Raw genomic sequence first — 15278 nt, 5'->3', positions numbered from 1 at the left:
AACACAATTCCTCCATATATAGAGAAAAATAAATAATATTTTAGATATCTTATGACTGATAGAATAGCAAAAAAATGTTTTGTATTAAAAACATTGTTGTCAACAATGGACATTAAAGGTGCATTTTGTAAGAATCTGAGCTGAGTTGAAAACATTCCAGAAAGATTTGAAATGATCAACAGAGTGTAAAGAAATAACCCTTTGGACAGTGGGACGTCTATGAAATGTGTTGCAGACATATATATCCTACAGAAATTAGCGTGCTAACCAGCTAGCCCCGACCCGTCGGGTCCAACATTTCTGCACTGGTGGTATATACAATGGCGTAAACACTCTCCTGCTGCTCCGAGCTCCCAGTCTGGACCTCTAGGTTCACAGCTAACCGAGCTAACGAGCTAACAGCGCCTACCATCAGCAGTTGCTCTGGTGATGGGTGCTGCCCCCTGTTTGTTTTGAGTGTGAATTCAACAGCTGGCCAGTTCATATTCTTACATATTGCACCTTTGAATAACCAAAATATGCATTAAGATTCTTGTAAAATTGATAAACAGAAGATTGGATTTGGGCAGGGCTGCACAAAGTTCACTTTGGCCTGGCCAATGTTTCTCGGCGGGAAAAAATGCCATTGAATGTTTTTTGATATGGGATTGACATTTATCAATCAGTGACTCAATCAGAAGCACTTACATTTTTACATCTTGATAATACAATACATTGCGAGACAAAAGGTGTTCGCTCTCGGCCCATGGCCCACAATCAAGCTCCACTGCATGTGTGTGTGAAGCAACATTTGGATCATTCTCACACCATTCATCTTATCTTTCTGGGCCTTGAGCTTTGGCTCCCACTTCAACTCTGATCCATATTTAGAAAGGAGCGCAGTGCCCTGTAGATTGGGGCGCCAATTAAATCGCTATTAGAGGACTGCTGGAGTGGAAGATGGTGCTCTGGATGGCAGTGAATGACTTGAATATGTCAGCAGTCCTTTTATATCAGCTCTTCAGATATTTATGGGCTGTGTCTCACAGGAGAGGTGTGCACATTATTTTAGTTTTGGCAAAGCAGAAGGTCGAACAGTGAGAATTGATTGGGCTTTGGCTGAGCTGTGAAGTTGAGAGGTGCATTATGCAAGATGAACCCGATCCTCCGCTCCCTGAGACTGTCGATGGGGGGTGTTGACCCGCTTATTGATGACCACACTCTACTTTTTTTTGCTCGAGTAAGCACAGGTCCCAGCCCTCGGTGTGAGGACTTTGGAGCTGTGGCCGGTCATTGATCGATGCAAAACCTGTCTTCAAAAAAACAGCCGGCGTACCGGTGCTGCTGTCCGCAGTCAGGAGCTCACAGAATGCAGACGCAATGCAGCGAGGAGACCACAGACCTGGGACCTACGGGCAGGACCGTCATACAAGGTAGAGCTCCACTCATCCTCATTGCGTGAACTGCATGTGCTGCACGGGTTTATCTAGGGACGGAGGGCATATCAGCTAAAACTTTGCCAAACCGACTGCAAAATTAGCATGGACTGTAACTAAAGCTTGGGCAGTTTAAAACGTTCGAATGCCTTGTTAACGGTCAGGATTCACGTCTCTAAAACTACATCGGAGTGTGAAAAACCTTCCACTCGCACTGCCATTGTTGCACATTTCACACGTCTGATCACGAGAGACAGAGACAATCAAACGATTTTAATTTTCAAGCGGATATAATCACCACCAGTGAACATAATTACCCCATCACTGGAGGCACAGCTCTGATTGGATGTAATCAAATCCCTGTAAGTGTCTTTCGATTCTGCGGGCTTTGAACAGAAACAACACTTTCTACCGTTTCATTTCTGCCTCTGCTCAGCCAGACACTTGGAATACAAGCCAGAATGGCTGGCGGTAAAGTAGACTATGAATAATAGAGCACAGGGGACCCCAGTGGCCCATGAATTGTTGAAGAATCTATAGTGATAGTCCTGGCAAAAAGTTGTCAAAATGTGCATTTTGTGCTGAAGAACATTCTGTGATAGTTTTCATGATAAATAAGGGAGAGACCGTTCTTTCACACCCACGCAGCACAGTTACCGTCAGTGAAAAGTAAGCAACATACCAGTCAAACAGTACTTATGTCTCTCCCTCAGGTATCTTGACATGTGCAGGAGTTTTGTTGTTTCACGCCAACACCATTAAGACAATCCTGCTCGCCTCCACCTCACATTACCACCTCTCTGCTTGACAGTCTCTTGAACACCGCTGAGAAAAAACCCAATACATTTTTGAGCCACAAATAATTGACACGATCGGATTAAAAATAAAACACCTACTTCACTCTTCAAAGTACGTTTTTTTTCTCCATCTTAGGTCAGGGAGACTCGCTGTGCCTGTCTGAATGTGACAGCTCGAGACAAGAGGACCAGAAGGATCTCATTTGTAAAGTATGACTGCTGCTGATTGGCATGCGCTCGCTGATTTGACCTTTCGAGCCACAGAAAAGTATGTTTTCAGACATTTAAGATCAGCTGCGGGAGAGAGGGAGAGAAAAAGAGAGAGAAAGAGCTGAGTCAGTAGCAGGACTGCAGCTACGGATTATTTTCATGATCAATTAATCTGCTGATTACTTGTTTTATGAATAATCGATTAATTGTTTGTCTATAGAATGTAAAAAAATAATAGAACAATTCTTTAGATTCATAGCACAATTTCCCGAAAGTGAAAACTGTTCTACTGTCCAACCAACAGTTCAAAACCCCTAAGACTCTTCATGTGTAGGTATAAATGACAAAGAAAAGCAGGAAATCCTCACATTTAACAGTCAATTTAACAGTGTCATCCTTTAAGATCAGTTTGGCTATTCAGTTTATTCAGTCATGAAAATGAACAGAGTTTATTTGTTTAGTTTGTTTAGACATAAAAAGACACCAGTTAAGATTGTTCTCTATATTTTTAATTATATTTAAAAAATGGTTGGATCCCTCTGCTTACATGTCAGGTCAGAACGCCTTGAATCCATCCTCTCTGTATTGAAGACTTACAGATGATGATATGTCCAGTGAATCCGGTAGATGGCGCTGTTGCAGTGCCTCCTGGACGCAGCAGCATCCAGAGCAGAGCGCACCCTTCGTTCGCTGTAGTGTCCAGGCAGGCGGGCAGGCAGGCATATGTTTATGGGGGTGAGAAGGAGCAGGACGATGGTACTTGGCTCCGCCTTGATGAGAATTTAGATTCCCAGTTGCTGCCCTGTTAGTGGCCTTGAGGATGTACGGTGATGGAGAGGGCACCGTGTGGGACCGGGTCGGACGGCCCCATCGGGACTGTATGTGCTACCTTGGACCTCCTACTACTTTAATGCCGATGTAAGCCATTTCAACTTTTTGACAAATGCGGTGCAGCCGGAGGACAGGAGGCAGGCCACACCTGTTGCGCACTTGGTTTGACGTGCGCATCGATGGAGTTAATTAACTTAATTGGGCAGAAGTGTTAAATTATTGATTAAAGCTGTGGGATGTTGTTTTCTGTCAACGCGTTTCATGTTTTAAATGTAACTGAGGGTTTTTTGTTATTGCCGTGAGCCAGATTAGAAATCATTACGCGGCTCTGATTAGGATCTGGCTGCACAGGGAGAGATTTTACGCAGAGTGGGTCAGTAAATCATCCTTTTACCCCCCCACATGTTGGCGGTTTCATAAAAGCTGTCAGGTCACAGCGCTACTTTGCCAGGTACTTCCCACAACAAACAGCTTCATTTGCGCCGCACGAAGCGATATAGTTTGAATTTTATCTCACCTGCTGGACTTCAACCACCAGTACTTATCGCCTCTGCATTAGAAATGAGATAGGAGGCTGTGCGCAGTTTTGTGCCTTTACATGAAGCCTGGATCTGTCACAAGTGTCCCTCCTCCGTCTCCACAAATCACTCGTCGATTCATTACTTTCAAATTCCTATAAGCCTATACTGGGAGTTACACAGGGCATAGTATACAGCAGTTGCAGGAGCAGTCACTCTGGCTTAGTGTCTCTCACACTGTTGTTGTGCCGACGCAGGGCCAGTGAAGGATGATGATTTCTGTACTGTACAAGCGAGGCGCTGCAGGGGCCCCTAACGCTTGTCTCTGTGGGACACACAGCACTGACCCTCCTGGTGTAGCCGAGAAGGACTCTTGTCTCATCCAGGCACATACAAGGTTCACACGCTATACCTTTCTCCTTATCCAGGTGGTCTCACTTTGTCTTTCTAACGCAGCCAACCCCTCCTCCTCCTCTTGTTCCCTCTTCTTACAGCGGGATGCGCAAGTCGCCCGACGTGAGCCCCAGAAGGCTTTCGGACATCAGCCCTCAGCTCAGACAGCTCAAGTACCTGGTGGTGGACGAGGCCATCAAGGAGGACCTCAAGTCCTCCCGCTCAGTCGAGGACATCAACAGCGCGTCCATAGAGGAGCGAATACTGAGGATCACCGGGTATTATGGATATCAGCCCTGGAGTGCGAGCTACAAGAGTGAGTAAACACACAGTGCAGCTGGGTGGCGTGCTGCAGCTGACACGGTCGGGCTGTGTGTGGGAGGACGGAGTGTGAACACAGGTTAAATAACTGCATGGGAGAGAATAATGTGCATACCAACCTCTATGGACAGTGGTGGAAGGAGTATCGGATTCTGTGCGTAAAAATAGTAACAATAGAGTGTAGAAAGACTTTGTCAGCAGAAAGAGCCATACATAGAAGCATCGTCATCAAAAAGTACAAATAGTGAAGGCTGATTTATGAAAAAATGTTTAAACATCTGTTATATTATTGAATTATAATTATTGATGGATTGACCATCAAAGACCTAGAACAACAACTCTGCTGTATGTATTCTGTTTTCAGTCAGCATCAAGTGCCATACAGCTTTGATTCAGGAGAACCTTAAAGGAGCACTATGTAGTTTTTTTAGGTAAAAGTCAAACTCAGAGTTTTGATATTTACAGTATTAATGAGGTAATAATACAAGCTCAGAGATATTTATTTTGTCCATAGCTGAATAAACGAGCTGTTCTCAGAAGGAAAATAAGTTCCCCAGAACACTATTTGGAATCTAGAAAGGTGGCGGGGTCTGCCACATATAAACAAAGTAAAACAGTATGAAACTGTGTCCTCTTTTAAGGTCAGTTTGTGTGTTCGGTTTATCCAAACAAAGAGAGTTTTGTTTATTAAGTTTATTCAGGCATTAGAAAGAAATCAGTAAATAAAGATCTTTCTCTTCTGCTTAAAATTTCCTCCCCCAAAGGTGCACTGTGTAATTTGGAAAAAGAAATTCAAACCCAGAAAGGTCATATCTACAAAAAGAATAATAAAAACTCCGAAATGAATGTGTTTCAGATGTTTATTTTCTTATATTTCCACAAGTGAATAAACAAGGCGGTCCTCTGAGTGTGATAGGGCCCCCTGAACGCTGTGTGAAGTGAGAAAGCCGGTGACGTAGAAGTTTCCTGCAGTAAATGAATTACAACATGTTGTCCTTTAATAACAACTCTCATCATTTAGTTTGTTCTGTGCCGAGAATCAATGAATGCATATTTATAGCTTCGGATTCAAAACTGCACAGTGCTCCTTTAAGATCAAGTCTGGCTTATTCAAAGTCTCGCTTTGTCTGAGAACAGATGAGTACCTCAGAATTTAAAAGAAAAAGAAAAATGGCGGTTAAAATTTGACTCAAACTCAGACAGACCCTCAAGAAGTTTAGCTTCTTTGTTTTTAAAAGATGCATTTAAATGTTTTAGACTTCCATATGATTTTTTGGCTGTTCTTAGCAAGTTACATCCATTTAGTTTAATATTATAAAGGGCTAGCGCTCCACCTGCAGTACAATAAGAGAGCTCAACATACTCACTGTCACTCACTCATCTTAATTATTATTCTCACTGAATCTAAATTTGCACCCTTCTCTCTGATAATTAGCTGCTAAAACGTCAGTGTTGCTGTTGGTTGCAGCAGACAGAGGAGCTAGTGTTTGCTTCACTGGAGCTCGTCGAGTTTGGAGTCAGACAGCGCTCGGAGCGGTTGATTCTTTGAAGAAAAAAAAAAGTTGTTGACGCAGCTTTTTTTTCTCTCCATTTTATTTCCCTCCATCACTTCTTCAGTTCATCTGCACACCACTGGCTGCCTGGGCATGTGGCTGCCTTCTCCTGCTCCTGGCTGGGTGATGGATTGCATTACTTTCTCCGTGGCTTCATCTCGGAGCTCTGTCTTGCTGCGGTGGTGTCAGGACAAACCGCAGATCTAATAACTGTCAATCCTTCGCTCATTTGTTTGTTATTGCCGCTCTGGTGGGGACACATTGAGTGGGATTTTGCCGGCGGATGGCCTTTGGCTGGTAGCCGGTGGAAAACTTTGCAAATTTCATATGATGTGGTGACTGCAATATTAAACAGCTGCAAGGGTACTTCAAAATTCATGGACCTATACGTAACATCTGAACACTGAACACATCACAGGACAGTTGCTGTTCAGAGCTGAATCTGTCCCTGCTTCTTTTTGTTCCACTAGAGTTGCTGTGACAAGGGAAGGGATAGTAAGCTAAAGAGGAATATTCCATTAAAGCCTGACTGAATGGGGGGGTGATGGTGACCATGACACGAGACTGGAATATAGAAGAGGAGAAGAAAACAGGTATTCTCAGGTCCAATATAGTAGAAAGTGAGATTTCCATTTCTAGATTATAGAGCAGGTGCAGCAGCTATACAAATCAAACTACACTACCCTCACACAAAAGCACACAGTAAGCACACAAACCGTGCCGTCAAATGAGGGCTAAACAGTTGCCGCCCTCAGCAAAGCCTTCAGCACAGATGTGGCTTGAAAATAAAACAGCAGAGCCAATGTGGAAACACAGTGGGGGTCGCCTGCTCTGGCCTGCGAGAGCTGACCAATCAGAGCAGACTGGGCTTTATTGGGAGGGGGGACCTTAAAGAGATAGTAGCTGAAACAGACAACCAGACAGAGGGTGAATAGAGGCTAATAACATTAGAGCATGTAAATGTTTTCAAGAATAAACGTATAAACCTAGAAATTAGCACAACACAGCACCTTTGCTTTGATGAAACTGTAATTTAATACATGTATACATCTGTATTACATTCTTTGATACACATATAGGTACTTCATATCTTAAACAGTGTACCTCCACACCCAAGGAAACCGATGACCTCAAAATTACCAAATGAAGTAGACTTCACTTCTACCTTACTTGATAATTCTAAAGGTAATCGATTTCCTGATTTGAAAGTAAAGCAAACTTTAAAATGCGTGTACTGAGAAGCTTTTCAGCAAAGATAAGTGTGACTTCAAAGAGCACCAGGTTAGTTAGTTTTGGTCATGATAACTGCTAAAATACAAAATGGATCAAAAAAGTTGCTGATATTTATTGATGTAAACAGTAATACATGGAGTTTCCACCTAGTTTGTTTACAGGGGCTCAGATAAAAAAAAAAAAAAGATATGAATGGTCTTCTTAAGGCAATGTAATGAGGAGATCGTTTGAGACCAGAGTAGATTATTGTGGTAGGAAAACATTTGCATAATGGTGCATTATTCATTCAATTGAATCAAATTAGATTCATTTCATATAAGTTCCGAGTAACATCTATTGGTACAAGTTACTTTTGTTGCACAGTTTTAATTAATTATCCTTGCAAAAAGCTTCAAAAAACATGTTGCCAGTGTAAATGATGCCTATCTGTTAAGTATACTTAAACCTCTGACTAAGAATGAGTGGTTCTATGTGCAGGTTATTCATACACTTCATGAAAGTGACTGTCAGAATGATTCAAGCAACTCATCATCTTCTACATAACAGCCCATTTTCCATCATCACTGAATTGTAATCACTGTTGTGGAAGTGTAGCTTTGTCAGAGCGGTTGTGTTTTGATCGAACTGTACGAGACACGAGTGTCCATTTTGCCCCAAAGCACACCGACACGTCACACAACATCCGTGTTGAGTCACACCTCGAATCATCCCCCATAATAGTGCTTTGTGGAGCGCAGTCATATTGGGAATAAAATATTTCATGACGAGTTGCACTGTTGCATCAGACATTTTTCTGTGTGCAGGGCAATCAATGGAAGTGTCGCTCCGCAAATAATTGCTGTTGTGTTTTGCCCTCCGATAAATGGTTTCACCTTGTTTCTGTTTCTATTAAACCAAAAAATAAGATAATGAACAGAAATGTTCCATGTCCACCTAGTTCCCAGTTCCTTCTGGACCACCTACAGTAGTTGCGTCTGCCAACTAATGTAGCAAAATATCGTCATACATTGCACACGATTGCATGCCATGCGTTGAACGGAATCAGCCCACAAGGCCCCTCCAGCACACACAACATGACCACTCAGGACCCACTGGCAACTAGACAGCAGCGGCTAATGGCTGGAGAGCGGCTGGCTGATGCCGAGGGCAGCCAATTTCAGGAGAGGTGGGAGGCTGAGTACTTCTCAGTGGAGTGCAAAGAGATGCAGGTTTATTTCATTTGCCACCAGCCTTTCCAAGCTGGCACACTTTGTGCTCTTACGGGATTTACCAGAGTGAGAGGGAAATGGGAGCTGGTAGAGAACCATGATTTGGGCTGTGGATGAGAGGTGGCTGCGTGACTCAGCTGCTCCGTGCGACTTGATACATCGTCTTAGTATCATGAATATGAGACACTAACATGCAGGATGGTGTAATAGCCGCCCCGGGTGTAACTGTCTGCATGTGTAACACAGCCAGATACGACATGAAAACCTGTTTTGTTTATCAAACCTGCATCCAAGCCGCACTCCCCTGAAAGGTGCAAACTCAAAGCGGCATGAGGCAAGATTTTTGCTTTTGATGGATATAGATATAAGTGGATTACATGGAAGATCTGTCCCTTTAATCACATGTTGCCACAGCTTTACATCCAGGCTGTGTTTATGTTAGGACCAAGCTCTTTATGTGCAGCAGTGCCTTTCGTCTAATTTTTTTTCTAAGACTTTTCTCGGGCAACACTCTCTCCTTTCTGTCTCTCTCAATCTGTTGAATAAGATTGATAAATGCAGAGATACCGCCAAAATGCCAGTAATCAATCCTCCTCTCAGTGAAGATCAGCACACATACTCTATCTGAGAAAAAAACAAAACAAAAACACTCTTACTGCAGTTTGAAAATGGCCATAGATGGCGGGATTGATGTCTCTATCAAAGAAAAGGTCACTGGTGAGTGGAGAAAGGTTACTTTAGAGAGTATATTGAGCTTCAATATCTAAATAGTACAAAAACCTTTCACTCAGTTTTTCTTTGAGCATTTTTCTTCTATTTTTGCACAGAAACTTATGGCTAATGATTGGTTCTAGTATGGCTGAGTGGCAAATGTCACAATTAATGATATAGTAGGCGTCACAGTTTCATAGACCCAAACGCAAAACACACACAGGCAGGCAGGTAGTAAACAAAAACCAACCTTTTAATCAGCAAAAGTCCAAAATCCCCAAATCCCAAATCGGAAAGTGCAAACAATAAAAAAAGCAGGAAAAGGAAAATACAGGAACCACAGGAGACGCGTGGACGTAAACAGACAAACCAACAAAGAGTGAGGGAACAACACCGGCTTAAACACAAACAAAACTAACGAGGGGATGAGGTGCAGGTGGAGAGACACTGGGAACAGGTCAGAGCTAACGAGGCTGATGTGAGACAGGTGTGTGTGTGTGTGTGTGTGTGTGTGTGTGTGTGTGTGTGTGTGTGTGTGTGTGATGGTCGTGGTGGTGGGGAGGAGCACCAGGAACACTGGAGGGAAACAGAACCCTGGGAACACAGGTGAGCAGGAAGTAGAAAGTGACAACCAAGACAAAGGATGATACAACTAAAAAATATAACAGGAGATAATTGACCAAAACCAAAACCATGGCAGTATGTGGTATGTCCCATTTTTGCTTGAATGACAACATGCACTTGTGCTGGCATGGACTCCATAGGTCTGTGCAAAATGTGATGACTCGTGTTATCCCAGCATGATTTTACAGTGTTCCACAGAGGTTCTTGCGTGGCTTTTTCAGTCTTTAAGTGCCCTTCATAAATGTTTAACAAGGGCTGAGGTCAGGTGACTGTGCTGGAAATATCTTCTTGCAAAGCTCAAATATTAACACAGTTAGATTTTGAATCATCGGTGATAGGTAACAGTCTGGCAAGTTTAGTGAATTACATCACTTTACTCTCAAGCAGCTTTTAAAATCAGGGAATGATCAAATTTAGGCCATAACACGATTTAATTGATGATAGTGATATAATGTAGATATATTGCTCAGCCGTCCCATCTGTCTTCAGTCAAAGAAGCAGATGTTTGACAACTTAGAGCAGAATCCCTGAGACATCCACTGCTCAGCTTTGATATGAAGCAGCAGAGCATTGATACCATCAGTGCTGCAGAAACTCTGACATCTCATTCATGTCCATCCACCACGGGGGATTACTTCTGCTGAATTCGAACAAAATGCTATCTTATAAGACCGAGCCACATCATGATTAATAAAACATGAATGAATATCCTTTTTCAGGCTTAGCCTGAACAGAAATTGAGTTTGATATTGCTGCTGCAGGTTAAGGCTTAAAGATACCAAGGGAGCTCTTTTCACATGCAGGAAAAATGGAAGGTAAAACACGTCTTTTTAAATTAAGAGTGTTTCCCCCAGACAGACCGAAGAACCATTTTTTGCTGAAATGATACCACTTAACATCGTCTTGAATCAAATGTTTCTGGACATTTACTTGATCTTGTTTTAGTTCATTTTCTCTTCAGTTATCTTACTGATAAAAGTTTTTGATTGCTTATCTTATTCCTCTGCATTCATTAAATCGCACAGTGGTTCTCAAAGTTAGGTTTGGGGACCCCAAGAAGTCCTGGAGGGGGTTTCAGGAGGAGGTCCTCAGCACTTGAGGTCCGCTTTAATTCCATGCATTAATAACGCAATGACATTAAACATGGTACAGTTTACCCGCATCGCCAAGCCACTTTACTCCTGTTATGTCTTCTATTGCACCATACACCCTATCGCAAAATGGTCTCTAGTTTTATCTGATGTCTTGGGGTGTATGGGAGTGATTGACACTGGGATACAATTAATTTTGTGAATGTGGGCCAGGGGCGTGAAGTATGGGGCCAACTGCCCTTTCCCTACTCCTTGTCCCGCCTACATCTGGTGCCCTTGTTCAGACCACACCCATCTTTAAAATTGGCTTTTATGTGGATCTCAGCTACAAACCTGTTAAGTTTCCTGACTGCATCTTGCATAGTTATGATGCTATTAAGTTGTAAAAAAAAATGTATCCACAGACAGACAGACTGACATAAACACAAGGCAGGTGGCCAAAACTTCTTCTATGGTATTTCCCGCTACATTTTGCCTGGCTGGTCACAAGTTCAGGTAGAAAAGTTTGTTTCACTCCAGATCCTCATAGTAAGAAATGGTGCTCTGTAAGATTAGGCCTGCTGCTTGCCTATAAAAATAGTCCCTTTAGGTCTGTTGTTTTCCCGCTGAGAGGTACCATATTTGTCAGACAAACAGACTTTGTTCTCTTTCCTAATTTACTCGCACTATCTATCACAAATGTAACGTCCCCTCTGGTGCAAATTTAGAGCTTCACGAGGCATGAAATGAGGTCGGATTCTATTTAAAGCTCACGGTTGGACATGGTGAGATGCAACAGTGGAGCATCTTGTAGAGGGCCTATGTACACAGTCATTGCTGGCTTGCAGGACAGCTGGAAGGGATGGGCAAGGTATGGGCTGGCTGTGAGTGACGAATAGAACGCCTCCTTTCAACTCAGCGGGAGCTGTGGAGAAGTACGGGGATAGTTATGCAGATACACGCTCTCGCTTGCTCGGATCCTTATGGTTAGATCCAGCCCGCACACTGACTACACAGAGACTACAAACTACAGTTCAACCATTAATAAGAGAACAAAACCAGTTGCACAAGACCAGAATGCATTGCAGCCATTCCTTTAGAATTGTGAGAAAACGGTAAAGCTCAAACTTGTTCTCACATAGAAGAGCATGTTATTTGCTCCCTGTGAAGAATCATCCGCAGCAGAGTTTCACAAGTTTGAGCTTGTTGTCTGAGGTTTGAGAAAGGCCCTCTGGGAAATGTAGTCAACCGGTAGTGGGTTCTTAAATTCTTCATAATCTATAATTTATTTACCTGATGTTGTGTAAACCGTGCATAATAATGGAGCAGCGCTGGCATTTCACTTGTTCTCTTGTCACAATCACAGTAATAGAGAGGTAACATGATGATTTAGTCAGTGGGTAGAAAACATGGTTTGTGTTATCTGGATGTAGAACTATCAGGGTGTGTGTCTTCTGTCAACTTTCTCCACGTCTGTATCCGTTAATAAAGCCAAGCGACTGCAAGCACAGACCAGGCTCAAGTCTTACCGCATAGGCTGGTGTTCAGTCGAAATGGCACGATCATATAGGTCTGCAAACAGAGTCACTGTTTCACTCATATGTGCACACACTCCCATGAACAAAAAGACCAAAAGAAACAGAGACAAAAACAGTGCAGTGTTTAGGCAAACAATATATTCCCCTGCAGAGGTTCATCTTTAATGTTCTTCTTTCTTTATGCATCCATTTTTAAAACCATGTCACATGTTTTAGTGATATGCATAACATACAGGAAAAAACATATACCCAGAGGACTTGATCATCACGATGAGATAAATATTTTATGGAAATGGGGTTATATGGTACTGGGACACATATTTATGAGTTTGTGGGTAGGCTTGCATACCAAATCCTTATGGTAGTCCTGACAAGATCGTACATGTCTGGTTGGGATAATTCAGAGAAAAACTGTTATTTTCCACTTGCGGGTATTTATGTATCAATGACTGTGCAGTCGTACCCATCACCAGAGGAACTGAGGCATCGTCTCTGCAGGGAAACGAGCGCTAAACCGCAAATTATCCTGCTGCAGCCCTCAGTCTCAGTCGACCAAGGGGACTGTGGAAAGAAACAAACACAATTCAGTGCAAGAGACATTTCTAACGCTGTCTTTTGGGTTTTAAGAAAGTAAATACAGATTCACTGAAATACCAGCAGAGATTTGACAGGAAAACCCTTTTAATTTGGTAAAAAATTATTAACATTAATTAGATTAATTTGTGTTTTTGCTACTGCTTTGAGTGTTGTCATGTCAGAAAGTTTACAAGTGAATCGTCGCCTAAATCATAGTCCAACAGGCCCTAATATAATTTGTTTAACAAAACACTGTTTGAACTCAACAATTCAAGTTTCATGTTCCATCCAAGTGGTGCAAGCAAGGCTCCTCTGAACAAGTGTATTTTAGGCTTTTTTTTGCTGCCTCCAGTACAGTAGGAGCGGCCCGTGTTGCATAACATCACATCTATAATTGAGAAGGATGCATAGATCATCACACACACCTGCTCCTGACATCCAGCTTTGTGCCCAGTGGACTGGAGGAGCTGCAAATCAGCTATAGCACTTTTAAAGATGAAAACCTCCAGTCTTGTCTCTGTCAGCTGCTCGTCTTTACTTCGGGTGTCGTCAGAAGTGTTGGAGCTTAGCGCCACGGGGGGAAGAGAGGAGCAACTGAGACCGTCAGTTCAGTGGCTACGGGAAGATTCAGGATAATTCATACAAGACCACTCCTGTATATCTAGCACAGGGTTACTCTACGTGACGGAAAGCGTAAATATTTGGCAGAATAAATGTGTGTCTCTGAAAACCACAGATATGTTGGAAGTTTACGTTTAATTATGTCACCACATTAAAAAAAATGTGGTTAAATTGTGTATTTTATTTTGTGACAGCGCTGTGTTTATTGGTCTGTTTAGGTTAAGGCACAAAAAAACCCTTGGTTAGGATAAGGAAAACATTATTTTCTGGCTTACTATATCTGTTTTTGTCACTGCAAATACAGCTGAAAATTTTTCCGTAGGTCTTGGGACATTGGTACATCTTGGGTACCGTTCACAGTTGAATCAATACCTAGAATTCTGTAGTGGTTCCCAATGCTACATTTTTTTCGGCGCTCCGTAGAAAAATAAGTCACCAGATGTGACCAGCTTTGCTTCAGGAGGAAGCTGTTCAGAGATCTCGATAACTGGACTAAAATTAGCAAATTATCAGACTATATAGAAAATATTAAAACTGTCAAAAGAAACATCAATAACAAACAGATAAATGTTGGTAAGGTATTTCGTTTAGAGCCAGTTGCTGACTATAACCTATACGAACTAGGATAACATCATCCAAGACAGTGAGGAAAGCCCAGTTATCCCCAACAACTAGCCAATTAATTACATAAAGGTGTAGAAGGTGTTAATGCCTCACCAGTTGTGTAGGAGGGTTCAACTCCTCTGTGAACGAGAGAGCCCTGTGTTGCCCTGCTCAGTGTTTGTATTTTGCATTAAAAATCTTGCAGCGAATATTTCCCTGACTCACTGTGACTCGTTGCAGGTTTCACGTCTCAATCTTTCTCTATAACTTTAATCTAAAGATGTGACTTAATTTACCAAAATTTGCCACAGATTTATTTTTACCCATCCCTAGTTGTAACGCAGTCTTGAACTGCGGTCCCGGCCTTCTCTCCTGTAAGTCCGCCACCATCCCCTCCACCGACTGATATGAAAGCCAGGTCATGAACATGTACATGCTATGAGACTTTTTGTATAAATGTCAGTACAATACGTATCCTATGACACGTACGACTATCTTGTAGACTTTTAGAAACGTTAACATTGGTACATGCGGCACATCTGTATCTCTTATGTAATACTGGTTGTCTCAGCTCAGGACTGTCATTGCTCGTATTTCTCAGAATTAATAGTAGGGAGAAGCGTTAACTGAATTATAGCTGTACTGCTCTGTCCTCGGCGCTCACTCTTCCTTGTAATGGAAATCCTGCTAGTTTCATGCCAGATCCTGTCCTGCTGTCATCCCTTTCTCCTCTTCACTCCTTTTATCTGCTGTTAATTAGAAGTTGTGAAGTGATGACTCCTACATCCGCGTAATTAATCCAAGCTCTGCTGTGGCCATACGCAGCTTATCATTGTCTGCGTGGCCACAGAAGAGCGGTGCTCAGGAACAGGGAGAGCAAAGTGTAAATGGGGGGTGTGCAAGTAATTAGGCTTTTATGGGCACCTTGATAGGGGAGGAAGGGTAGATGGCAGCTTGTGGTACTGATTCACACAGACGCAGGACTCCAGTGACTGCTGTTAAGTACTGTTAATCTTGCAAAACATTATTTCTGGTGGGGGGTTTTCTGCGGTCTGA

At 42.5% G+C, this 15278-nt stretch overlaps 1 protein-coding gene across 3 annotated transcripts in view; it reads left to right on the top strand.

Moving 5' to 3' along the window:
* The first annotated feature begins 1275 nt into the window (after positions 1 to 1275).
* slc35f3b (solute carrier family 35 member F3b) overlaps positions 1276 to 15278 on the top strand; it is a 61617-nt gene continuing 47614 nt past the window's right edge. The window contains exons 1-2 of one of the 3 annotated variants that reach the window (XM_030442650.1): positions 1276 to 1412; positions 4266 to 4480. In XM_030442650.1, coding sequence (XP_030298510.1) covers positions 1360 to 1412; positions 4266 to 4480 — 268 coding nt within the window. In that variant the 5' untranslated portion in view covers positions 1276 to 1359. Of the gene's footprint in view, positions 1413 to 2997; positions 3341 to 3413; positions 4169 to 4265; positions 4481 to 15278 lie in introns of those variants that run through there. The other 2 variants (XM_030442649.1, XM_030442648.1) reach the window with 2 other exon arrangements.

The sequence above is a fragment of the Sparus aurata genome, chromosome 15, assembly GCF_900880675.1.
Source record: "Sparus aurata chromosome 15, fSpaAur1.1, whole genome shotgun sequence".
Classification (NCBI taxonomy): Eukaryota; Metazoa; Chordata; class Actinopteri; order Spariformes; family Sparidae; genus Sparus; species Sparus aurata.
Note: the sequence above shows the minus strand (reverse complement) of the source record. Positions and strands in the feature narration are given on the sequence as shown.